The sequence below is a fragment of the Herpailurus yagouaroundi genome, unplaced genomic scaffold (genome assembly GCF_014898765.1).
Source record: "Herpailurus yagouaroundi ecotype Mexico unplaced genomic scaffold, PumYag 185, whole genome shotgun sequence".
Taxonomy (NCBI): domain Eukaryota; kingdom Metazoa; phylum Chordata; class Mammalia; order Carnivora; family Felidae; genus Herpailurus; species Herpailurus yagouaroundi.
This window is the reverse complement of record NW_024412416.1, coordinates 19343285-19370092: the sequence shown is the minus strand read 5'-3', so window position 1 is coordinate 19370092 and position 26808 is coordinate 19343285. Positions and strand designations below refer to the sequence as shown.

Here is a 26808-nt window from a genome sequence, read left to right as displayed (position 1 = left end):
CAGAATGTTAATGCTAGTGACAGAGAATTTCTTGGTTCAAAACCAATGGCAATAAAACATAAATATTCTTTATGGTATTCCATCTGTTTTAACAAGCAAACTTCCCAAGAAGCAAAACCACCATTTAATTGGCAGTGCTGTGGAGGCAGATGATTTCTGCTTCTTTATTCTGATTTCACAGCTATCTGAAAGGAATTGTGCCCCCATTCTGGGGCAGAAGTCTTCCTACACCGGACATGTGAGCTGTGACTGTGGAAAGTTCTATGGGCGTCATGGCGTGAACCTCAAGCCCGGAGCCAGGCGCTGGCTCTCACGTGAGCCACCTGCCTGAGACACTCAGGGGCTGGATGCTCTTGAGGGACACTTCCGACGGTAAGAGGGGGACGGCAGTGCTACCACCCAGTGTGGCCGCCCAGGGGGCGCAAGTGAGCGCACTGAGAGAGCCCTGGGTAATGACCAGCTTCTGGCACAATACTAACCAAAGGGCAGGCCCAGGCATCTGGAAACATCTTCAGGTTATTTCTGGAGACATTCAGATAACTGAGTGACTTGAAAGAATGAAGGAAAAGGGCAGGGAGTTCCGTCAATTTATTGTTAGAGATGTCGAGTTCCTGCAGCTTCCGCAAACCGATCCAGTTAGTGGCTAGGGGAAAATAAATACATAAATGCATCAGTAAAAAAACAAACAAACAAAAAAGGTCCTATCAAGAAGTACACCACAACAAAGTAAGTCAGGTTACTGATGATCCAACCTACCACTTTCTTCTTCAAACAACTTTTCCAAGTAGTTTTTCGAAGCTGTCAATTTTTGAAGTTTTAAGAGGTGCAAGAATCCTGGTGGGAGATGGGGCAATTTATTGCTGGAAATGTCAATTTCCAGGAGCCTGTGGTTGGGGAAGAAGGAAGGCAAGGCATCAGAACAAAGAGGTAAAGCATCAAGGTTCCGTGTCTCTGCACATGTATTTCTCTTTTCCCCTCGCACCAAGCTAAAGAGTGTGGGTTGAAAATGCAGAGTAGGATTTGTATTCATTGCATTAACTGTGTAGACAAAGAAAATCAACTGTCTCTTTGGTGGGCCGTGGTCTCACTGACTCATAGGGTTGCAAACCTTTCTCACTATATGATAGCAAAAGAAGCTGGTGTCCTGAAAGTTCCTGGAAGGCCACAGGGCGGTGCTTTTAGGCATCTGGAACCTGGTAAGGGACCCCCGCTCAGATGGCACCTGACCTTTAAATGTTTGTGTGCAGTTGGGGTGCCTGGGTGGCTCAGTCGGTTAAGCGTCCAACTTCAGCTCAGGTCATGATCTCACGGCTTGTGAGTTCGAGCCCTGCATTGGGCTCTGTGCTGATGGCTCAGAGCCTGGAGCATGCTTCGGATTCTGTCTCCCTATCTCTCTGCTCCACCCCCCCCCCCCCGTTCACGCTCTGTCTCTCCCTCTCTCTCAAAAATAAATAAACATTAAAAAAATGAAATGTTTGTGTGCAGCCTTCTTCCTCATGGGTTATGTCTGACCCTATGCTCTTTGCAACATTCTGCCTTAACTTTGCTTAGAGCCTTAGCTCTAAGGCTCAAGTCCTTCGGAAGATGGGGTTTTGCAGGTAGGTATCATCAGTACATCCATGTGCTGCAGGGGGAAGGTGCAGACCTGTTCCCACGATCTCCGTCCCCCCCGCAAGAGGAGACCAGGAGTTGCCCACGCTATCCACCTGCTGTTAATTCTTTCTATGACGCCTTTCTCACTTAACTTTCCCTGGGAGGTGGAATAAAAGCTTTGCACCAGCCAGGAGTATTTCAGCATCCTCTGATTCATGTGTGCGAGACCAAGACTGGATGTCTCAGGCAGGCAGGTCTGCGTGGCCACCAGTGGGAGTATAAATGTGGGCTGGACAAACCGCCCCTCTAGACTTCTCTGCGTTCACCCCAAAAAGCGGGGAGGCCTTAATTCCTCAGAGCTTGTATAAGGGCAGGCAGAACTTCTCTGCCATTCCTGAGAGTTTGTTTTCAAAACCACAAAGGACACTTAGGGAGTACGTGTAGGAGGAGGGCAGTGGTGGCGGCTGGGTGCGGAGGTCCCCATCCCCACTCTGGGGGGGCCTGCGTGGGCCGAGTGCCCACCTGGAACAGATGATTTCATCCGATGACTGCACACCAGGCAGCTCCCCCAGGTGGTTGTTGGAGAGGTTCAGCTTCCGGAGGTTGATGAGTCCCCAGGGGATGACGGAGGGGAGGGAAGACAGGCAATTGGCAGAAAGGTCCAGCTCTGTGATCTGGCAGGAGATGTCTATGAGCCAGTCTAGATCCACCCAGGGCAACTTGAGATGGGACCATTTCACACGCAGAGCCTGGATTTGGAGAAAAGAGAAAAGCATCCACGGATGGTGAGCCCACGGCCAACGTAGGCTTGGGATAAAGCAATGGTTTATTCATGTGTGAGTCTGTCTGTTCATCTCGGCTGGAGTCCCTGGACGTCAGGATCTTGGCTGACTTGTAGCTGGCATTGGGGACGTACCTGTTCCCATCTGCACCTGTGTCTCACAGGTAATCTCTGCAAGACTCCACCTCACTCTCCGGCCTCTAGAGGGAGCAAGCGTTACCTCTCACAGGGCAGGAATCAGCAGGAATGGCACCTGCTGTGTACAGGGGGGAGGCCACCCACACTTAGAGGAACCTCCCCAGACTGGAGCAGAAGGCTGAAGGTCTTCTGACCTCCCTCCAGGGGCCTCTTCCCTGTGATTAGAGATGCTGCTGCCGGCAACATGGCAGGCCCCATGTTGGGTGCTTTGTGGATGGGCTTGCTGAGAGAGAAAGAGAGAGAGAGAGACAGAGAGAGAGAGCAAGAGACTGAATACACAATGGCCAGGCCATATGTAAAAAATGGAACTCTGACACACAGGCAGCAACCTGCCCAGAAAACTAACCCCCTTATCTGTAGTAACCAGCCCAGGAAGCCAGCCTGTTCTAAGCCAGACTCATAGGAAGCCAAGCCTCCATGGCTAACATCAATCCAGAAAGCTACACAATAGCTTCTGGAACAGTTGAACTCAAATCGCTAGGCCTTGACTCATAATGGACAGCTTCACTAGTCTTTGGCCCTATGTCCAACTTAAACCAACCAGAGAAAGCCAAAATGCTCCCCCAACCAAACATGTAGAACACCCCGCCCCCCCCCCCCGGCTATTTAGCTGCCTCCAGCCTTCCCATTGAGAGCCTCCAGTTGGGAAACACCCAAGGCTTTCCCTTTTCCCCACTATAAAGCTTTCTCACTCTTCTGGCAAAACACCAGCGAACGTAGTTGACTCCCTTCCTACAGCAAGCTCGGAATAAATCGCCTTTGCTTTCCTCATCGGGTTAGTTTTTGTTTATTTCCACAAGGCAGAGTCAGAAAGGCCAGAAGCTTGCTGGTGTGTGGTGGTAAAAAGAGGTCTGGTTAAGTACGCACGAACAGGGCTTTTCTCTTTCTTCTGGATTATCAAAGAATTTGGGGCTCAGTTAGGTTTCGGGGGGGGTGGGAGGAGGAAATCAGCTTCTGGGCTTGTTTCTCCAAAGCAGCTGGAAAGGCGTATGAGAAAATTAGAGGAACAAAAACCAGGGCTTGGCAGATGGGAAAATGTATTCACCAAGCCCATGGCGGGAAACACCAGTAATAACTTGGGGTAAAGTTTGCTTTCAAAATTGGCAGCAGCAGACTACTTAGGTGGCCACTAGATGGTGATAGTGTGTCGTCTTTATCTCCTTAGCTGAGCTGTCAGGATTGGAAAGGGTCGGTCTATCACGCCCTCTCAAAGCTCTGGTCTTTGAACCAGGGGATGAAGGACTGTGTCTCTGTCTTATCTCTCTCTCCATTCACGTGGATGAAGAGGGACAGGTGATGGCATCCTGGATTTCAGGACAAAAGAATGGAGTTTTAACTTCAGCTGATTTTTAAAAAAAGACAAGTCATTCTATTGCTGTTTCTATTGTCATTACTGTTCCCCCCACAATTTTTTATTTTGAAAAAGTTCAGAACTGCAGAAAAGCTGAACTTGGACACAGTGAGCACCCCTAAAATGCCCTGCCCCTAGGTACCACTGTTACTCTGTTGCCACATTTTGCTTTCTCTCCTTTCTCTCCACAGACACTTTTCATTTTTTGCGGAATCATTTCCAAGTAAATTAGCACCATCAGGACACTTAACCCCTAAATACTTCAGCATGTATCTCTGAAGAACAAGAATATTTTCCTAGGTGACCTCCATTACTTATCATTTTCAAGGAATGAAATCGATATGATATTATCAAATCCACAGTCCACTTTCAAACAGTCCCAGCCGTCCCAGACATGTCTTTTATAACTATTTTATGTCCTGATCCAGGATCCCATCAAGAATCACACACTGAATTTATTGGTCATGTCCCTTTACTCTTCTTTAAGCTAGAAGAATCCTCATGGCTTTTTATGTCTTTTCCAACATTGGCATTGCAATTTTTCAAGTCATTCCAATTGTCTCATAGAATACCCCATAATCTGAATCTACTCAATTGTTTCCCAATGTTGAGATTCAAGTGAAGCATTTTTGGCAAAAATCTCAGACAATGATGAGTCCTACCAATTGGACCTCATGCGAGGGCAACTGATGTCAGGTTATTCCCCTGTTGGTGATGCCGGGCCTGACCTCTTGTTGAAGGTTGTGTCCGTCAGATCCCTCCTTTATAAAGGTACATTTTGCTCTTTGTGACTAATGAGCAAGCTGTGGGGTGATACTCTGAGACTAGTGAGTATCTTGTGTTCCTACATCATTTCATCCACTGATTTCAGCATCCACTGTTGACCCTGGCCTGACTCAGTTAGTACACTGATGGTTGCAAAACAGTGATTTTTCTAAAATGATCATTCCTTCTACACTTGTTACTTGGCATTCTTCTGTGCAGAAGGGTGTCTCCCTCTCCTTTTAAGTATCACTATGGACTCATGGATTCTTTTTTTACTCAAAGTATTGCCATTACTATTATCATTATTTCTTTTGCTGCTCAGATCATCCCCAGTTTGGCCAGTGGGAGTCCCATCAAGGGGGCTCCTGTGTTCCTCTGACATGTCTCTACATGTTTTGGGCACTTCCTTACTTCCTGGCAAGATAAGGTGCTCCAGTCTCTTCTGGTGCTTTCCAAGCCCCAGCCCTGGAATCAGTCCCAATTCCCTTTAGCAGAAAATGGTATTTAGAAACCAAGATCTGGTGTTAGGTGTACCCACTGCTACTGGGGTGTCACTGCTTCTCAGCCCACTGATCCAACACAGCTCTGTGTTACACAGGAGTCCCTCCTGATGCCTTCATTTCAAATCCAGCCACATGCGCTTCTCCCTAATCTTTCCATAATTCCTAACTGTATCACTCTTCATCTGGCTATTATTGGCTTTCATCTGTTAAATAAGCGGTTTGGACCTGATGATGTCTAAGTCACTTCTGGACCCAGGATTCTGTCTGGCTCGTGTGCTTCGAAGGACAGTGTTCTCCTACCAGGAGCCTTGGGATAAGGAAGACAGCCAACCCAGGAGCAGGCTGGCAGGAAGGTCACTGTGTCAGGTTTTGCAATGTCAAGTCAAAGAAGGCCCTCCAAGGGCCTGGCTGCCTCCTCTTCCTGGGTTCTTGGAGACACACACAGGTCCCAGGCCCAGACAGCTGGACACAAAGCCAAGAGGGCCCAGATTGCAGTCTGAATCTCCACTCACCCTGTGTGGCCATTCTGGTCAATCAATATCAAGCGGATTGGACTTGAATGGAAACGGCAGCCAAATGTAAGCTGACGAGGAGGCTGATTTGGGTTTGATCTTTAACAATAAATCTTAGGTGTCTATTGAAAGTCTCATACATAAAACTATAAGACCATCAAAAGTAAATGAAAATGAGAAATGCATCAGGGTATTACTGTGACACGAACCACTTATGCTACAAATGCATTAGACATCCTTGGCAGATGAGCTTAGGTGTTCTTTCCCCACAATGGCAATCTCCCTCCGGCATCTCCTGCACGTTCTGGGAGTCCAGAGCTGCAGCTTGTAAGTGCATGAAGAGCAGGGACTTGACTCAGGAGACTATGAGCCCTGTGTCTGAGTCCCTCCAGGTGGGGGTCTTGGGCAAGTCGTGGTGGATGTGAATACCATCTTGGGCTCGGTCTGGTTCAACTCCCTTTATATGAACTTGCCCGCTGATTTTGTACTGTGCTAACTCAAACCAAGGGTCATCTCCTATGCCCCAGCAGGTGTGGCCTGTCCAGAGCCTGGTCTGCGTGCACCTCCCTGCAGAGCCTTGACTGATGGTCTCTGAAGGTCAGCAGCATGCCTAGCAGGTAGCAGACACTAAATAAATGTTTGTGCACTGACAAGAATCAAACCACCGAGAACGGCAGTCCAATCCATATTCACACCTCTAACCAGATCGATCATCCTAAGATGTCAAGGTCTGCTCAGAACCTTTCAGGCTCCCCACACCCCCCGCCTGAATGCAGCAGGACATCCGAGCTCCTTCCCTGGGCAGCCCCACACTGCCAGTCTCCCCAGCCTCTTTCCAGCTTTACACCTCCCTGTCTCCTACCTGCCCTCTACTTGCCCTTTGCACTCCTCTTGGCAGAGGGTTTGTGGAGTTAATAATTTGTTGTAGGTAGAAGAAGTTGGGGGATGGGCATGCTCCCAAGAGCAGAGGATTCCAGGCCAAGGATGAAGCGCCAATTAAAGCACAGCAACAGCCTGTTCATGAATGAACCACATGGCTCAGAAAGTGGACCCAACACTGAAATTCGTAGGTAGGCTGTGGGGGCCAAGGGAGTGTGGTCTCGCTGTCAGTAACTGACTGTCCCATCTGCCAAAGGGCTGCTGGGGCTGCTGATAGTCCTCCCGGAACGTGCGTTGTTTGGTAACACTTGGACACTGTGGCAAACACATTGTGGGCGCTGACATTTTTTTGTAAAAGCTTCTTCCTGAAAGCTGGCCTCCTGTTGATGGTGGGTGCCATGAGGTCACTCAAGGACCAAGTTTCTGCAGGCCTGGCTGGCCGGCCTCTGCCTTCACACTCTGCTCTGCCACTACGATGAAGGGGGCAAGAAACCTCCTCCTGGCTCTGCACCCCGCTCCGGTTTCTCTCCCCTGGAATTCACAGTCCTCTTAGCTCCTGTCTACATCCTACTTGTGCAAGCTTCAGTGCAAGGACTGCCTTCCTCATCCCCCAACCAGGGTCTGCATCGCCTCCAGTTACGTGACAGGGACACCACCTGGCTTCACTTGCGTTTGTACATTTAGCTACGTTTGCTTGAGTACTGTGACGTGGAAGCCATTCTGTGAGCACTGGGGCAGATGAGAGAAATGGCTTACCAAATGGAACCAAGGCACAGGGAGATTATGGTTTAAAGGACAGAAGTGTGTGTGTGTGTGTGTGTGTGTGTGTGTGTGTGTTAAATATGCATCTGGTCGCCCTAACTCATGGGTTTCTTTTTTCTTTTTTTTTAGTGTTTATTCACTTTTGAGAGACAGAGACAGAGCATGAGCAGGGGAAAGGCAGAGGGGGGGGGGGGACACAGAATCCGAAACAGTCTCCAGGCTCTGAGCTATCAGCACAGAGCCTGATGAGGGGCTCGAACTCATGAACCATGAGATCATGACCTGAGCTGAAGTCGGACGCTCAACCAACTGAGCCACCCGGGTGCCCCTAACTCATGGGTTTCTTGATCTTCATGGACTATGAGCAGGTGATGCTGACCACACAGCCACGAAAGAACACTTGTAGGGAAACCACACATGCTTCTTTTTGGGGGCACTGTTCTAGCAGAAGAAAATCATCAGTAACAAGTGAGTGGCTGTGTGCCATTGAATTCCCCAGACGCGAGGAAGCAGGGGAAGCAGATGCTGCCATTTCCTAATATTTAGCTCTTTCTGGGTCTTACACCTGCCAGAGCTTCTGCAGGGTTGAAATCTGTTAAAGTCAAGCTCCCAGAGAAGTCAGAAAACGCAGAAGTCTGAAAACAGGAAAACACACTCAGAATATAAACATCCTTGCGAAAAGATTTCTGGGCTTGGGAGCTGCAAATAAATGTGTGAGACTTCTACCTGGTCTTGGGTTGGTGTGGAAACTTTCATTTACCAAAGTTATTTGGGCGCACAAACCCTGTAGGGTGCCCAAGTGTTTACGGAACAGCGAAAGGAGTCTAACCCACGCAGAGTTAAGAAGATAATAGTACACGTCACATGGAAACAGAGCCGGGTAAGCCCCGAAGCCTTCATTACTTACTTGTGTTTAGTCCGGGAAGGATCACAATAAACAAGGTTCTGGGGGACAGAAGCCAGCAATTGCATAATGAAATTCATGCACGCGGAATCGCAAAATCAAAGACAGCTGGATGCGGAGAACCCCCCCCCCCCCCACAATTCACCAGCACTGTGGTTAAGGCACCCCCACTCCAGAGCAAACAGACGGATACGTGTTCCCGTTTGTCCTCAATCACGAACCCTTTAAATTTCGGGCCAAAGAGAAGAAAGTACTACTCTTCCAGGAGGCACAGTGTGATGGCTTAGAAACATATTTCCTGGGACAGTGGTAGTGATTAGAATCGAATCAAGAAGGACTAGGTGTATGTAAGGGCATGGCTCAATACGGATAGTGATGTTTGGGGTGTTTCTGTGTGTATGAAAAACCTCCTTGTCCCGTAGTGGAGGCTGCGGTCCAATTACCCGCCTTTACACAATCCTTCTTAAAGCCACCGGACATAAAATGTCACAGTGAGAGAGCCAGTGGACCACAATGATATCACTTATGGTTGCTTTTATGTCAGTGCAACCTTTATTGGTGGAAGAAAAATAATTGGTAAGTGGAGGGCTGTGGTCTACAAAGCTTTCAGCCTGGTTTTTAACGTTGACAGTTGCAGGTTGGTGGGGTGGGGGTAGGGGGTTGCGCTGAGGGCCTCTGCCATTGGTTAGGTGGAGAGCAGCCTCACCAGAGTAGAGGTTCGATGTTACATCGTTACTTGTCTCTGCAGGGCCCACAGAGCAGAATTCGTACCTCTTCTCCCTGTCTTGCCAATTCATCGTTCCTCCCGGTTGGTCAGCATTTGACCTGTGGCCTATGGTTAACTGTGTAAGAATCTTCCCTCCTAGAGACTATAAATCCCTTGAGGTAATCGACTGGAGCTCCATGACACTAGGGAATGACACAAAAAGACAGCTTCTTGAATTAGTCTATTCAATCAAGACGTACATTTTAAAAGGGGATGGGGGAGGGGCACGTGGGTGGCTCTGACAGTTAAGCGTCTGAGTCTTGATTTCAGCTCAGGTCATGATCTCATAGTTTGTGAGTTCGAGCCCCACGTTGGACTCTGCACTGACAGTGTGAAGCGTGCTTGGGATTCTCTCCCTCCATTTCTCTCTGCCCCTCCCCTGCTCACACATGTCCCCCCCACCCCGCCCCAAAATAAATAAATAAACTTAAAAAGAAATAAAAGGGGATGCAGGATAAATAGAATCTTCTAAAATGTACTTGTGAATCCTTGGCCAACATAAAACTCAAGCCCTTCTTTCTATGATTAAGTGAAAATTCCTGGGATGATGGCAGAGGGGTCTTCTCCTTGTTGAACCAGCCAGAAAGACAGGAACAACTTTCTGATAGGGAAAGGAGCAGTCAGGGCAACCAGACCGCTGCGGAGGCCACAAAACCGATGGGTCTAATCTAAACAGAACTGACTTGCTAAAAAGCTTGAGGAATAAACCCAAAGAAACCGTAAAAGTGAAGATGCCTGCAAATGTTCTCTGGGAAGCCGGACTGTGAGAGGAGGTCATGGATGACAAGGGTTTGGCTGGACAGAGGACCAGCATGTTGGGGACGGCAGCTCTGTCCCAGCCTCCTCGTGCGCATGAGGGCTATGACACATAAGAACCGTCTGTGCCTGCCTCATCATCCCCGGGAGGAACGCTCCATGTGAGACCTTCCAAACCCCTGCCGCTCAAGTCCCTGCCAGAGTGTAGGGCTCTCGAGAAGAGAGGGAACATTCAGCATGGAAAGATGAGCAGGACACTGGATGTCTGCCCATGCACACAAAGTAGGTACGAGTGGTGGACCCAGGTCAAGGGCAACAGAGTGGCGGCCACAAGGATGGTGTTATGAGCTGAACTGTGTTCCCCATAAAAGATACGTTGAAGCCCTAACCCCCAGTACCTCCAAATGTGAGCTTCATTGGAAACAGGGTCTTTACAGAGATAATTAAGTTAGAATGAGGTTATTAAGGCGGGTCCTCATCTAATATGACTGACTGGTGTCCTTCTGAAAAGGGGAGACTGAGTCACAAAGGCAGATACATGCAGAGAGAGGACGGTGCAAAGACGTGCAGGGGAAAATGCCACGTGGCTGGGGTGATGGGTTTACGAGCCAAGGAAAGTCGCAGACTGCCAGCTACCACCAGAAGTTAGGAAGAGGCAAGGAAGGACCCTCCCCTGGAGCCGAGAGGGAACATAGTCCTGCTGCTGACATCTTGATGTCAGACTTCTGACCTTCAGAACTTGAGACAACACATTTCTCAACAACCAGTGTTTGGTACTTTGTTACGGTAGCAGTGATATAGAAGATAACAAGTGAAACGAAGACTACAGAAGTCAAGACCTGAGATCTTGGAACATTCCATCAACAGAGGCCCACACATTAAAAAAGGAAAACAAAGAAACAGAGATTCTTGAAGTCCAAAAGGATGCCTATTGAGATAAGTAGATTAGAAATATGATAAAAAGGTAAGGGAAAGGACAGATCGGTCATGAAATTAGCAAAAAGCCTGGGAGGGCTCCACAGTGTAAAGGAGCGTTTCAAAATGGACCTGAGAATAACTACAGGGAGTAAAGGAAGGGACAGATAAAGAGAAAGGGGAGGTCAGCCTTCTTTCCAGACTCAGGAGGAAGATTAATTTAATGAGGCAGTTAATGAAATGACTGAGGAAAAACAATGTAATCTGTTCTGAAAAAGCATGTCTGCTCAAAATGCTGCAATATCAGAATTAGTATAGTGGTTCGCTGCCAATATCATTCAAGACAAACAAACACAAGGAAATATTACCATAGAAACCAGATCAATGGGAAACAGAAGTACCAAAATAACTTACAAGCAAACTAATGATGGCATGTTCAACAGTCACCACGGAACTGTCTGCTGCCTCCAAGGGCACACTCAAGGTCAGACTGTAGGGAAACCGTCTGGAAGTCGAGCTAGGATCACAGGATGACACATTCTTGGTGACTCTCTGCGATGCACGTACCGACTTTCCTGCCCACTCTTTCGGCTGACTCTCACAGTAACCTTGTAAGGTCAGGCACCATTTGCCCATAAAGAAGCTCAGGGAGACAATCTGCTCAAAGGTAACAGAACCAGGATGGCGATGCAGGTGCCCAGTGCTCTGTCTGGTCCCATCCTCCCATACCGCCATGTTCCCATGGCCATGGAAAAGCTGACACTGTTTCAAAGGCATGACGAGAAATAACCAAGGCTCCCTGATAGTAATAAAGATACCCGAACAACCCCCACCCCCAAATACAGCCATGCTAAGTCTTTGTGCTCCAACCCAGGGCAAAAGGGAAAAGAAAAACTAATGAAAATTGAAGAAAAGTACCAGCAGACTAGGACAGATCCACTAAGCAAAAAATGAAGCGAGGAATTCTAGAGGTACACACCACCATAAAAATGGGAGACAGCAATGGTAGGAGGCAGGAGAATGAGTTTTGTGTTCAAATAGATAGGAAGGTGCACATTTACTGATTAAATTCTGAGTGTGAAGGAAAAGTAAATAGGAAAAAGGAAAAGGAAAAAAGGGAGCAGGGAGAGGCAAACATCTCTTGAGACAGAAGACAATATCTTATCTCAAGGCCACGGCAAAGTACAGGTAGAACCAAGGATGGAGGCAGGATTAGAAAGAAGGTGGCCAATTCTTTGAACATGAAAACACGCCCTTTTAAGTAATGCGTGTGTGGCAGAGAGAAACCAAGTCACAACAGAATCTGTTTTTAGAACAACAAAACATTACAAGTAATGAAAAAGAAAACGCACAACTCTGATCAGACTTGCAAAACGAAAAAGTGAAACGTTGTAAACCAGCCCCGCCCAAGTTAGAAAGCTAAAAGAAAACAGGAAAATTAGACCAATTAGGCTAAGCGTAGAAAAACAGGAAAATTAGAACAAATAGATTAAGCACAGAAAAACCAGAATGAAGTGAAGACAAGGAAGATAATAAAGCCAAGATAAAGAAAGCCAATTCAAGGGCCTTTGAAATAATAATAATAATAATAATAATAATAATAATAATAAAGTCAATAACAAAAGACTAAATTAAAAAAAGTTTAAATGTACTTTTAATAATCTGAGAATGGGGGCGCCTGGGTGGCGCAGTCGGTTAAGCATCCGACTTCAGCCAGGTCACGATCTCGCGGTCCGTGAGTTCGAGCCCCGTGTCAGGCTCTGGGCTGATGGCTCGGAGCCTGGAGCCTGTTTCCGATTCTGTGTCTCCCTCTCTCTCTGCCCCTCCCCCGTTCATGCTCTGTCTCTCTCTGTCCCAAAAATAAATAAAAAACGTTGAAAAAAAATAATCTGAGAATGAAAATGATAATCTGACAACCGTGTAAAAACAATGTTTAAGTTATGGAAGGTGTTGTCCTTGGCCACAGGTAACCCAAATAAAGCTGTTGAAATTCCAGATTCACTTTCAAAGATAGAAATTCTCAAAGTGACATAAACAGAGAAAAAACAAAATCATGTACATAAGACAAATAAGGAAAATAACTAGTGGCTCACTGCCCAAAGTTTCCTAATTCAATATGTGTCTTTTTTAGTATTTTATCCCAAAGTTTTAACTTTTATTTTTTTATTAATTTTTAAAAATTCCAATGTAGCTAACGTACAGTGTTATATCAGTTCAGGTGTACAATACAGTGATTCGGCAATTCTGTCCATTACTCAGAGCCCATCAGGACAAGTGCACCCCTCAACCCCCATCACCTACTTCACCCATCCACCCAGTCACCTCCCCTCTGGTAACCCTCAGTTTGTTCTCCACAGTTAAGAGTATCTGAACGCCAAAAAGTGTTTAATAAAATTTATCACTTTTTCTTCACTAAAATTTTTTAAAATAAAGAGAAGGGTTTTTTTTTTCTTTAAACATTCACTGTGGTTTTTTTTTTTCCCTGTAGTATTTCAGTCCTTCCTTTTAAAAATGGGAAGGTTACAAGAAATATTCCGTCACTAGTCCCAAGTTAATTTTGCCAACATCTATTTGAGAAGGGGCGGGGGGGGGCACAAGAAATAAAATGTCTGCAGTTAACTAAATTATTTAGCTTATTATTGAGCAAACCTTTGCTTCTTCAACTTAAAAAAAATTTTAACATTTATTTATTTTTGAGAGACAGAAGGAGACAGGGCACAAGTAGGGGAGGGGGCAGAGAGGGAGGGAGACACAGAATCCAAAGCAGGCTCCAGGCTCCGAGATGTCAGCACAGAGCCCGATGCGGGGCTCGAACTCACGAGCCATGAGATCGTGACCTGAGCTGAAGTTGGAGGCTTAACTGACTGAGTCACCCAGGCGTCCCTTCCTCAACTTTTAAACAAAGACAAAAATTTCTACCTTATAGGACTGTATAGGGGAATAAGGCAGAATGTCTGCCAAAGTTGTCAGCTATGAAGTCTTATGTAAATGGGAGGTTACTGCATCTATAAAATTTCATCCATCCATCCATCCATCCATCCATCCATCCATCCATCCAACCATTCACGCATGCAACCATCTGTTCATCTTTCCCAGGCCCTACACTGGGGGTCAAACACAAAGCAAATTGGCTAACTCCTCTGCTTTTGAGAAGCTTCCAGTCAGATGGGAGAGCTGACATTATACAATAATGTCATCCAGACAATCTCAAACCTAGTTAAGTGCTGTGAATACAATGGACAGGAAGCTCTGAGAGATATAAGGGGATCTGACCAGGCCTGTGGATCAAGGAAGCCTTCCTGAGGATGTTGTGTGGGGGTTACGATTTGAAGGGTGTCCTAGGGTCAAGGAACCGTGTGTGCTAAGTGCTGGGAGACAGGCATGCTTCTTCCTGGCTATGTGGTATCCACCCTGCACGACTGGTACAATTTCGCCTGCTGCTGGACGTTTTCTTCCCTTCCCCTAATTTCTTCTTATTATAAATAGCAGGGTGTTGACCACGTTTGTGGGAATAGCTTTTTTTCCTTTTAAATTATGTCCTAGAGGTATCTCTCAGAAAGGAAATGCCAAATTCAGAACAGTTCACTGGGAGAAAGAGTTTTATGGCTTTTGTCACATGATGCCAATAACTTTGCACACATACGGAACAGATTTACAGTGCCAGCAGTAAGGCCTTGGTGTGCCTATTTCTCTATGACCCCGCCAAGTGTCTTACTCAGCATTTATATTTATTTTTGCTAGTTTAACAGGTTTCTGTCAGTTCTTTTAAGTTGCTTTAATTCAACTTTCTATAATTATCATTGAATTTATGTATGTATCCATGCCATGATTTGCTGCCTGTGTTTTCTTATATGTAAATTAATCCTTAATTTCTCCCAATTTCTTACTCAACAGAATTTATGAGCAATGTGGTGGCAAGGGCCATGGTTCTGGCTTGGTTACCCCTAAGTCCCGAGCACATAGCAGGTGATCTATAAACACTGGCTGAATTAAATTCAGTTATCGCCTGCCATGTACATTCTACCAATGATCTATTTTGAATTTAAGTTTTGGTCAGTTTTTTTTTTCAAAAATCTTCTATTGCTCTCTTTTTTATATTTCTTTTCAAAATTATATTTTCCTATAAGTGTTTGGCTTTAATATGTAAATCACTCATCTGATTTCTGGCGATGTACCTTTATATTTGTAAAAAACTTGGTAATGTAATCATTTCTCTTTCACAACTGGGATAAATGCCCTTTTAAAAATATATTCTGATGGGTTTCCAGTGTTTAACTCACCTGTCTGAAGTGTATTTGGATCGCTACAGATGTAATTGTCTATATACTGATACCCACCATAGCAACCACATCTGATACTGTTTCTTTGCACTCTTTCCTTACTGTGTTTTCCAGTTTGTCATTTAAGCTCAAATCATAGTTTTAATATTTCTGCATCTCTGTTTTATTCATCGGTTTCTTCATTTTAACTAAATACAAGTGGTTTCTTTCACTGCTGTTTCATATCATGGTTTAAGATCTGGGAGGAACTCTGTCACGAAAGCCTCCTTGAAAGGTTATCCTGTGTCCTTGCTCACTTCCTCTACTGTATAACCTCACTACCCTATTTCAAGTTCTAAGAAGAACTAACGGCATGGATGGTATACCCAGAAAGCGTCCGGAGAAGGAAGGCAATGAGAGCAGGGAAAGATTCAGTATTTGGAAACTGGAGAAAACAGACACGTGTAGAATCATCAAAATTCCTCACGAAAGCACAGGAAAGGTCGAATCGATGGACAGAGGCCCCAACAGTCCTGAGTCTGAGTTTGCGACTTTTCGAGGGTCTGGTGAAAGGCTTTCTCTTCCTCTCACACAAGCGAGTGGTGAGAAGGCCAGGCCCTGGGTGGTGAGTCTGCTCCCAGAGCCGCCTCCTACCCGCTGGGGTGCTGCTGCTCCAGAGACTGAATTCTGGGGACACCAGTTCCTACACCTGTTACACTGCCAGCTGTGAGGAGGGTGTGAGGGTCTAAGAAGGTGGGAATGTGCATACGTCGAAATACTCTGGAAAGCATTACACTCTTTTTTTTTTAATGCTTATTTTTGAGAGAGAGAGAGAGAGAGAGTGAGTTGGGGAGGAGCAGGGAGAGAGGGAGACACAGAATCTGAAGCAGGCTCCAGGCTCTGAGCTGTCAGCACAGAGCCCAACGTGGGGCTCAAACTCATGAACCGGTAGATCATGACCTGAACCAAAGTCGGATGCTCAACTGACTGAGCCACCCAGATGCCCCTGGAGAGCATAAAGCTCTTGAATAAAAACTCTTTGCATCAAGCAGTAGGCCTAACCCAAGACAAGGGTGTTCCCCAGAGGACTCAGTGTCCCTCAGAAAAGGCTTCTTGCATGGAGCATCTGGGTGGCTCAGTTGGTTAAACTTCCGACTTCAGCTTGGATCATGATCTCACAGTTCGTGGGTTTGAGCCCCTCATCGGGCTCTGTGCAGACAGCTCGGAGCCTGGAGCCTGTTTGGGATTCTGTGTCTCCCTCTGTCTCTGCCCCTCCCCCACTTACACTGTCTCGCTCTCTCTCTCAAAAATAAATAAACATTAAAAAAAAGAAGAAGTGGGGCGCCTGGGTGGCTCAGTCGGTTAAGCGGCCGACTTTGGCTCAGGTCACGATCTCGCGGTCCGTGAGTTCAAGCCCCGCGTCGGGCTCTGGGCTGATGGCTCGGAGCCTGGAGCCTTCTTCAGATTCTGTGTCTCCCTCTCTCTCTGCCCCTCCCCCGTTCATGCTCTGTCTCTCTCTGTCTCAAAAATAAATAAAAAACGTTAAAAAAAAATGTTAAAAAAAAAAAAAAGAAGAAGAAGAAAGAAAAGGCTGCTTTCCCATGGGATTTCAGGTGCTCTCGCCCGACCTGTCAGTCAATCCAACAGCCACTCATGAAGGCCCCAGCAACAGCCAAGAGGCCGTATCTGCTGCTTCCTATCCTTTCTGAGCATCCTGCAAACACAAATCCTTGGACACCACCCCCACCCCCACCCCTCCCGCCCCAGATCACGTGGATGGAGAAGAGCTGCTTCAGCTCGGAAAATGTGCAGCCAGAACGTTTGTTCCTGGGCACAGACACAGGCATCTGAATGGTGGGCCACCAGGAATTTTTAAGGCACATAAGCCAGAGCTGATCCAAAAAGTGATCATGACGATGAAGATTATGATGATGGTAATGATAACCAATGTTCCTCTCTAGGCGAGCTGCCCAATTTAAAACCATTAGAGACTTTTAGAAGGAAATTAATAATTTCTCCATTGGGTTGCCTCAAGATTAATTCCAGTTCTTGTCTACTTGCAATACTCAGAGCAGCCCCAGAAAGCCTATCGCCAGGCCTGCTAACTGCTTGAATGGAGACAAACATCATGGCTATTCCAGGACCTGCTCAGGCCTTTCCTGGCATTTCTGAGTTTTCCTGTTCCTTTCTGGGCATGCCAAATGTTGCTATTTCTCATGGCAACAAAGCAAACATCGACAGGACCTCTGCCATGAACACAGGCCGTCTCGTTAAACTTTCAGGCCAGGGTTTGGCAGCTTTCAAGAGGGGGGCCAGCAAACCAGAGCCAGGAAACAGCTCCGGCCAGGTCCGACTTGGCTTTGTGTTTGCTCTTCTAAAAGTATGTCCAGACCACGTGGTGTGGGCTCTGGGACCTTCCTCCACAAACACCCACACGACCTAAGCAACCTGCTGTTGCCAGTGGAAAATCAATGTGGACTTTTCTGCACTTCCCCGTCTGTGGGCAGAGGCAGGTTCTCGCAGTCTGACCCGAAGGCACGCCGGAAGGCTCTGAACCTTCACTGGCTCTGGCTTCCACAGAGGCAGCGATTATACACAAAATACCCACCAGCTGGTGGAGGAGGCAGAGCATAAAGGCACAGAAAACAAGGGGACTACTTCTGCAAGGTCACTGCCGCGAACACCAGCAAAGGCAAGGTAGTTTTCAGGCTGTGCATCCATGGCAGCAAAGCACCCTTGTAACGACGGCTCTTGCCTAATATTCTGAGCCCAAAATGCCAGTTCAGACCCACTGCTCACCTGGAAAGGTAGCAGCACTTACCTCTGGCTCCTGAGTCATCCTTCCTGATTGCTGGGTCCCTCTGGACTGTGCCTGCCTCCCTTTCCTCTGCCGGAAGCACGGAAGGAATGTGCTATCATAGGTTAGAGATCACAGGCAGCGCGACACACCCACTGCCAGACACAAAGGCACTTGCCTTTGAAATTCACGTGAATAATCAAAATACCACCTGTTTTGGGGAAGCCCAAAAAATCCTTATGACTCAGTCTGCACTGTAAAGTTCATTTTCTCTTCTGGGCCATGGAGAAGAAAAGTAACATTGTCTTTTCTTTGTCTACTCCTTCTAACACGCAATAATGACTTTTATGATCTATGACTATCTTGGCAAACGTAGCAGGATTTACCCTGTAGAGAAGATGGCAGATATAGATGCCAACCATTTCTGCTTTTATTTTATTTTTTATTTAAAAAAAAAATTTTTTTTTCAACGTTTATTTATTTTTGGGACAGAGAGAGACAGAGCATGAACGAGGGAGGGGCAGAGAGAGAGGGAGACACAGAATCGGAAACAGGCTCCAGGCTCCGAGCCGTCAGCCCAGAGCCTGACGCGGGGCTCGAACTCACGGACCGCAAGATCGTGACCTGGCTGAAGTCGGCCGCTTAACCGACTGTGCCACCCAGGCGCCCCCATTTCTGCTTTTAACCTTTAGCCAAGAAAATCAAAGTCACTGGCTCTCAAGCTCGGGAGCACACTGGAATCACCTGGGGAATGTTTTACACTAAACTGATGCAGGTCCCACCCACGACTCAGATTCAATCAGTGTAGGGTATGACAGGAGCACTGGGATTGTTAGAAGTTCCCAGGGAGTCCATGTACAGAGAAATATGATAACTGCTGATGAACTTGGGAGGTACAGTTCAGGAATCAAGAAATGGGAAAAGCCCTGAGTTCAGAAGACTCAGGTTCTGGTCTGAGTATTACTGCTTAGTATTTGCTGTCTTTGGACAAGTAACAGAATGTCTCTAAACCATAATATTTTCATCTGGAAAACAGATTATATCCCTGCAGTTCATACCAAGGTGTTGTAGGGATCAAATAGGGTAAGAAGCTGTTGGGAAAAACACCAAGGACAATATAAAGGTAGAGGCTGGATGATCACTATTTCCTTTACAACATGAGGTTAATCTTTAACATTTATTGTACATTTACTATTGAAAAGAATATTGGTATTCTTTATGTTATTTATTTATTTTTAAAAATTTTATTTTTACGTAATCTCTACACCCAGTGTGGGGCTGGAGCTCACAACCCCAAGATCAAAAGTTGCATGTTCTAATGACTGAGCCAGCCAGGCACCCCTGGTATTCTTTAAAAACTACAAAACCAGCAAATAAGGGACCGGTTAAAAGGAAATAGTGATGAATAGAATATAAAAAGATGGGAGTAATAAGTTAGTATGACAGGTGCCACATAAATGTGAATTGAGTGGATTCCTGAAAGATACACTCTCAGATGGGATTAAAAACTAAATGCTGTTTATAAAATACACCTAAGACAATCAAAAAACTGAAGATAAATGTCTGGGAAAACTTATAAAAGGTTGATTCAAAAAAAAAAAATAATGTCCTGGGGCCATGTGAAGAGCGGACAATCCCAATTTTAATGATAGAAGCATGAACAGGATTAAAAGTTATTTGACATAATGAAATAAGTCAAAATGGGTCCTAAAGCCATAAACCAGGCATATGAAGCAAAAACCTATAGAACCATTTGACAAGGTAGAAAAAAAAATCAGAAGCAGGAAATACATATGTACACATAATACATAAACATGTATTTTATAAATGTTTATGTGTACGTCCGTGTGTATATTTCAGATTCTGATAAAGAAAGCCAGCAAAAATTGATAGCACAAGAAAGACTGAATAATGCAAATGACAAGCTAAAATTAGGGGGAAAAAGACTGAAGTATTTAACTTAGTAAATCTAAAAAAGAACTCCAATAATAATAACTATTTTCTATTAGGTACTTATCATGTGCCAGGCATTGTTTTTAGAATGTTACAAATATTACCACATTTAACTGTCAAGCATCCCTCTGAGACAGATACTTTATCTCTCTTTATCTTTCTTATCTTTAAGATAAGGAAACAAAACAGAGAAGTAAAGTTACCATATGAAGGTCCTAGAGCAGTGAAGTCTGGAGCCTGGATTAGCCCAGGAAATCTCATACTGCAATATCCAAAATACTCAAAGACAAACACTCAGTATTCAAAGAGAGAGATGTGATGATTTTAGTATAGATAAAGATAAAATTAATGAATAAGAAACAAACAAACCATTAAATACATACATACATACATACATACATACATACATACATACATAAGTAAATCTAGCAAGTCCTTTGACAAAACCACTAGAACATATAAATCCCTGGCTGGTCTGATTAAGTTTAAAAGAGAAAAAGTAAAACTGTCCAACATCATAAATGAAAAGGGAAATTTATCATCATCATTTGTTACATCAACAAATTAAAGTAGAAAGGTTTCATGAATGTATCAATAGCTGCCAAAAATTCCAAAAAGGAATTTGACAAAATCCCACAATCTTCCCTTACAATAAAAACTCTTAAGCAGAAAAAAAGATATGGAAACTACTCAAATATAATAACAGTCTATATACCAAAAATCTACAGCAAATGCCTATAGATTGCTGAGGACAAGACCTTTAAAATCAGGAACAGGAGAGATGCATCTCTATCATGATGATTCAACTTTTGACATTTCTAGTGATACCACAGGACATGAAATAAAATAAATTATATAAATATTAGAGAAGGAGAGACAAACCTATTTGGAATTTTCAGATAACTTAATCACATGCCTAAAAGTTTCAAGAACTCTTCTAAAAACTATTAGAATTAATAAGAGAAGTTGGCAAAGGGACCGGATTAAACATAAATAAACAAAAAAGCTTTCCTCCGTATCAGTAACATCAGGGTGAAAACAGACATGGAAAAGAATTGTATTTTATTCAAATAGTGGGAAAAGCAATAAACAAGACAGGTCCAGGTTCTTTATGAATAAAACTATAAAGTCTTTTTAAAGTATGAAAAATAAAAATATAAAATAAAATTCAAAATCTCATTAAAGAACATAAAAGCTACACAGAGTCATTGCTGGAAATGCACAAAATGGAAGAACAAATATGTAATAACAGTCAATATATTTTCAAAGAAAAAAACCCAAATAACAAGTAGAAAATATGCATTAATAGGCTGTAAGATTAAAAAAAATGTCTATTATCAAAAAAGTATGGCATTTACCTAGAAATAGATTAACAGGCCAGTGGACCACTACAGAGAATCCCAAAATCCATACAGATAGATCCTGGGGAAAATAGCCATGGTGACATCTCAATTCAGAAGGAAAAGGAAGTTCTATTTAAAAGATTGTGCTGGAATAACTGAACATCCATCTAGCAAAGGTGAAAGCTAGATTCCCTCCCTCATACCACACATACAAATACATATCACAAAAATTAAAGCTTAAAATATAAAAAATAAAAGAATAAAAATATTACAAGATACCCCAGGAGGAGAATATTTATATAAAATTGAGGTGGGAATGACTTTCTTATATAACCCAGATGCCATAGGAAAAAGACATACCTGATTACATATTCTTGTATCTTTGTTATCACAAAAGATAACAGACAAAAAAGAAAAATAAGGAATTGGAGAAAATATTGGCAATATGTATGATTAAAAAACGTTTAAAATCTGATATACAAAAGGTCCTCCAAGATGAGAAGAGATGACAAACCCTTTAGGAAAATAATCAACAAATAGTAACAAGCAACTAATGTGAATGAGGGGAAATGCAAATAGTTCATAAAGATATGACAAGATGTTTGATATTGTTAATAATAATAGCGTGGCCAGTAAAACAAGGAGCTCTCAGGGGCGCCTGGGTGGCTCAGTCAGTAAAGCATCTGACTTCGGCTCAGGTCATGGTCTCATGGTCCATGATTTCGAGCCCCACGACAGGCTCTGTGCTGACAGCTCAGAGCCTGGAGCCTGCTTCACAGTCTGTGTCCCTTCTCTCTCGGCCCCTCCCCTGCTCATGCTCTGTCTCTCTCTCTCAAAAGTAAATAAACATTAAAAAAATTAACACAAACAAACAAACAAACAAACAAAAAAACAAGGAGCTCACATTTTCATCCAACAGACTGATGAAAATTAAAAGGCTTCGGGATATCTAGAGCCAAGGGAACAGAGATTGCCCATATAATGTTGGTGAAAGAGTGAATCCCCATAGGTTTTTGAGAAAGTGATTCCCAAAAAATCCACTTTTAGAATTTAGATCTACAGAAGCAAACATCCTAGAAAACCAGGCTGTATTACAAGGGGCAAAACTGAGAAATAACCCAAATGTCCACCAACAGGAAAAGGGCAGAGGCAACTAAGCTACATTCACTTGATACATTTATTTATTTGTTTGTTTGATTATTTATTTATGTATGCTTATTTATGTATTTTGAGAGAGAGAGACAGAGCGAGTAGGGAGGGGCAGAGAGAGAGACAGAGAGAGAGAGAGAGAGAATCCCAAGCAGGCTCTGCACTGTCACCACAGAGCCTGATGTGGTACCTGATCTCACAAATTGTGAGATCATGACCTGCGCCAATATCAAGAGTCAGATGCTTAACTGACCTTAACTGACCTTAACTGACCTTAACTGCCACCTAGGCATCTCAGGCATGTATTTAAAAGAATGGCTTTTAGCCACATTGACTGATCTAGAGTGCTAGATTTAAAAAGCCAAATTGGGGGCACCTGGGTGGCTCAGTCAGTTAAGCATCCAACCCTTGATTTCAGCTCAGGTCATGGTCTTATGGTTCGTGGGATCGAGCCCCCAGTTGGGCTCCACACTGTCAGTGTGGAGCCCGCTTGGGATTCTCTCTGCCCCTCCCCTGCTTGTTCTCTCTCTCTCTCTCTCTCTCTCTCTCTCAAAATAAATAAATAAACATTAAAAAAAAAGAAAAAGCCAAATTGATGATAATGGAAGTAACGCAACATGATTTTTTGTTATTACAATGGAAAACTAAAACCACATTCTGCATGTTTTTCCAGTTTAATTCAGATATAATTGACATATAATATTGGGTAAGTTGAAGGTGTACAACTTGATTTAATACACTTATATGTTGCAAAATGATTACCACCATAGTGTTAGCTGACCCCTGTATCATGTCACCTAATCATCATTTCTTTTCTGGGGTGGAACATTTAGGATTACTCTTTCAGCAACTTTAAAGTATATAATACAGTATTATTAACTATAATCACAAAGCTGTATATTAGATCTGCAGAACTTCTTTGTCTTATAAGTGAAGTTTATACAGTATGACCAACATCTCCGCATTTTCTGCACCCTCCAGCTCCCGGCAAAGCATCTACTCTGAGTTTCTATGAGTTTGGCTTTTTCTGATTCCTCACATAAATAAGATCATACAGTATTTGCCTTTCTGTGTCTGACTCATTTCATTTAGCACAATGTCCTCAAAGTCTATCCATCTAGTTGAAAATGGCAGGATGCCCCTCTTGTGACTGAAAAGTATCCGATCATATATATGTACCACTTCTTTATCCATTCATCCATAGGCAGGGACAACTCACCATTTTTCCCGGACAGTTGCTGGACAAGGTGCTAGCCTCAATGAAGTACTTCCTGAGGAGATGTTTGCTGGGGTCAGGACTGTCCAATAAGATGTAGGAACAGAAGAAGGCCCCATGCCGAAGCAGGAATATGGCGATGTCTTCATTTCCTAAAGGACAGAAAATGGGAAGCTAAGGTCATTCAGATGTAGAGTGTGGCACAGCTGTCCAAAATGGCGGACGCTAATATGTGAAATGGGAATGCAAAGGGTAGTTGTGCTGGTAGAGCTCCTCTACTACTTCCCTTGAGGCGTCAGATTCCTGTTAGTGAGACTTTTTGTGGGACCCTGACCTGTGGTGTGCCTCCTACTACAGTCCCATTTGCCACAGTTGGTCCCTGTCACTGAAATCCCCTTGCAGGGGTGAGTGGGGCAAATGAGGGAAGGTGCAGACATCTTGAAAAAGAAGCAAATAATGGAATTTTCAAATGTCTCCACACAGGCTCTTTAAGAGCTATAAGTGAGGGTGAAGCCACCATCCCACATCTGGAAACTTTGAGGCTTCCCATGGGCAGGATTGGCTGGGGGACCCACCTGACTTGATGGCCGCATAGAGGGGCAAGCGCACAATGACAGGAAACTCGTTCTTCCTGACTGCGTAGCTTTCCGGGTCGGCCCCGTGTGTCAGGACCAGGAGCTTCACCACCCCCAGATGCCCTCGTTGGCAAGCCAAGGCCAGCATCCAGTTCAGCAGCCTCTGGGGGCTGCAGGGACCTGGGAGGAGATGACAGGACAAAGGGAAAGCGTCACTGAAGGGTTCTGGTTTTTCCCACTCCCATGTCCCCTTGGACCATTGATAGAGCTGGCCTGTCTCTAGCTGAAAGTGCCTTCTGTCAGGTTGATGCTGCTTTCTGGAACAGTCCCTCTGAATTGCATGGGACACTTTCCCACATCATTATAAACCCACTTGCTCATCACATAATGCCAAGAGGAAAAAGCAGCATTTGAAACAGCATATATAGTGTAGTTATAACTGAATAAAAAAAATGTATGTGTGTGTGAAGTAAGACTAAAAGTTACCATCCCAGTGTTGCAGCTTTGACTCTGGGTAGTGGGATTATGACCATTATTACCCTCATCCTTCTCCCTATCCCCATCCCCATCAATAGCATTACATACAGGGACATGGGCTTTGGAGACAGGCAGCTTAGGGTTAAAACATTTCAGCGGTGTAATCTTAAAACAAATTTCTTCGCCTCTCCCTGATTCAGTTTACGCATTGCTAAAATGTGAATAATAACACTCACCCTCCCAAGTTTAACGTGAGGGTTGCATGACATAATGTATGTCAAGTGCCTGGCTCAAAACATTCTAACTCATTATATGTCATCATGTTTTTAGAGTACTAACACTTTACTGCATTTCGAAAATATCTGTAAGACACATATACTACTTTCATAAATGAAAAGAAAAAAGCTATGATGAAAGAAATAGATCTAACTATCCAGCCTAGAATTTTGAGAATTACTCCCTGCAAGAACCACCTACTTAATTCCAGAATGAAGTAACATTTAGCCCACTGAATGAACAGAGACAGTGTGGGCTAAAGTGTTACAATATCTTCAAGTTCAAAGGAATGCAATGCCTTTTAGATGTAGCTACCATGGAAAAATGATCTCATCTTCCACATTGACACTTGCCAAGTGCACTATAACACTGTCTCATTTCCAGAGGCTGAAAGTCCTTAGGAACCAAAGTGGTCCCAAGCATGGAGATGGGGACCCTCCCCTCCATGGTAAGAAATTGACCAGGACATAGGGGTGAGGAGGGGGTGGAAGAAATGAAGATTCAGCACAAAGGGCATCTGGTGCAGTGCCTGGGCTACAGCAGATGGTAAATAAATGTCCCATCTTCTCCCTCTGGTAACTAGAATTAACAACTCAAAGGAGGTGGTACTTGAACACATATTAACAAGTGATCCCTAACTCATTTACCGCCAGGATATCTAGAGACGAGAAATCGAGTCATCATGCTGCTAACTGCTGTTGAGGATGGATGTACACCAGTCTTAGGAAGCTGTATCAGGCTATATTTCAAAGCTATGATTTTCAAATGAGGAACTCAAAGCTCAGAGAGGTCTGGGAACTTGCCAAATGTCCCACAGTAAATGGCAAAGTCAAGGATTAAGCCATGCAAAACTAAAAGGTTTAAACACGTGAAACCAAAGGGTTCTTTCTGAACCATATGAAACCCCTACGTGTATTTTCTGAAGTCCCAATCCAGTGATACTCAGAGAGAGCCCCATTTTGGTCTCCATCTGGCCTCTTCCTCCCTTGCGCTATCTCTGCTCAGCTACAGAGACCAGAAATTACATAATGATGTACCCACCCCCTGCGAGCCTCGAATCTCCTCTTCTCAAACCCTCCCTTGTTCTCTAGTTGTGTCTTGTGTGTCTTCTGGTCTTACATTACTCCTAACAATGGCTGCCCTCCCCTCCAGTTTGGGAATTCACAGGGACACACACACACTGTTCCGCCCATCTCTGCACTTCCTGCAGGTTCCAGAACAATGCTCTAGACTCCTTCAGTCCTCAGCAACTCTGTCCCTAGTTGGGTTGAAGATAGGATGCCCCAAGAGCAGCTGAAAACAATGCTCAGGTCCAGCCATTGCTCAGGCCCCTTCTCTGCAAAAGTAGGCAACCTCAGCCCTTCCTTCTCTTGTCTGCCAACTAAACTCCTACTCACCCTGCAAAACCCAGCTCAGATGTCATCTCCTTATGAAGACCCTGCCCTGTGCCCAGACAAGACATTCCCTTTGTGTCTGTGTATTTACACAGACCACTGTGTAAATACTTCAACCTCAGCACCGTTACACTGCACGGAGTTACTCGGTTCTGTTTTGATTTCCTCGGCTTGACCAGGAGCTCTGAAAGAGCTGGGACCACCTTTTGAAAGTCTCCATGTCTCTCAAGTTCCTCAGTTGTAACAAATGTATGACACTGATACAAAGTAAAAATAGCAGGGGAACTTTTTGCAGGGGGGTATATGAGAATTCCCTGTCCTTTCAAATCAGTATTTCTGAAAATCTAAAACTGCTTTAAAGAATATAACCTTTTAATTTTTTTTAAAAAAGGGACATAGATCCACATTCCTTATCAAATATGGCATGAGAACATTTACCTCCTGAGCTAAAGGGAGTGAGATGTGGGATGTGGTGTTGCCATTGGCAGGCAGTTTTGACTTTGGTTGTCAGTTTGATGCCCCAGATTTCTGGAGCTCCTGCTTTGGTAAAAGTGTGAAGAAACCAGCATTTGGAGGGGAAGCCCTCCCCCGCCTCCCCCCAAACCCCCCCCCCCGCCTCCCCGCATGCCGATCTGATTCCTAAGAAGAGGGTGTCCTGAGAGGTAGCCAAGAAACTCACACCCT

General features: G+C 44.5%; 1 protein-coding gene across 2 annotated transcripts in view; it reads right to left on the bottom strand.

Annotated features, from left to right (window-relative positions):
- LRRK1 (leucine rich repeat kinase 1) overlaps positions 1-26808 on the bottom strand; it is a 127606-nt gene that overhangs the window by 50541 nt on the left and 50257 nt on the right. For both annotated transcript variants that reach the window (XM_040493807.1, XM_040493808.1), the window contains exons 4-8: positions 23978-24157; positions 23406-23554; positions 2116-2342; positions 757-884; positions 480-643 (exon numbers count right to left, since the gene is read on the bottom strand). In XM_040493807.1, coding sequence (XP_040349741.1) covers positions 480-643; positions 757-884; positions 2116-2342; positions 23406-23554; positions 23978-24157 — 848 coding nt within the window. The remainder of the gene's footprint in view (positions 1-479; positions 644-756; positions 885-2115; positions 2343-23405; positions 23555-23977; positions 24158-26808) is intronic.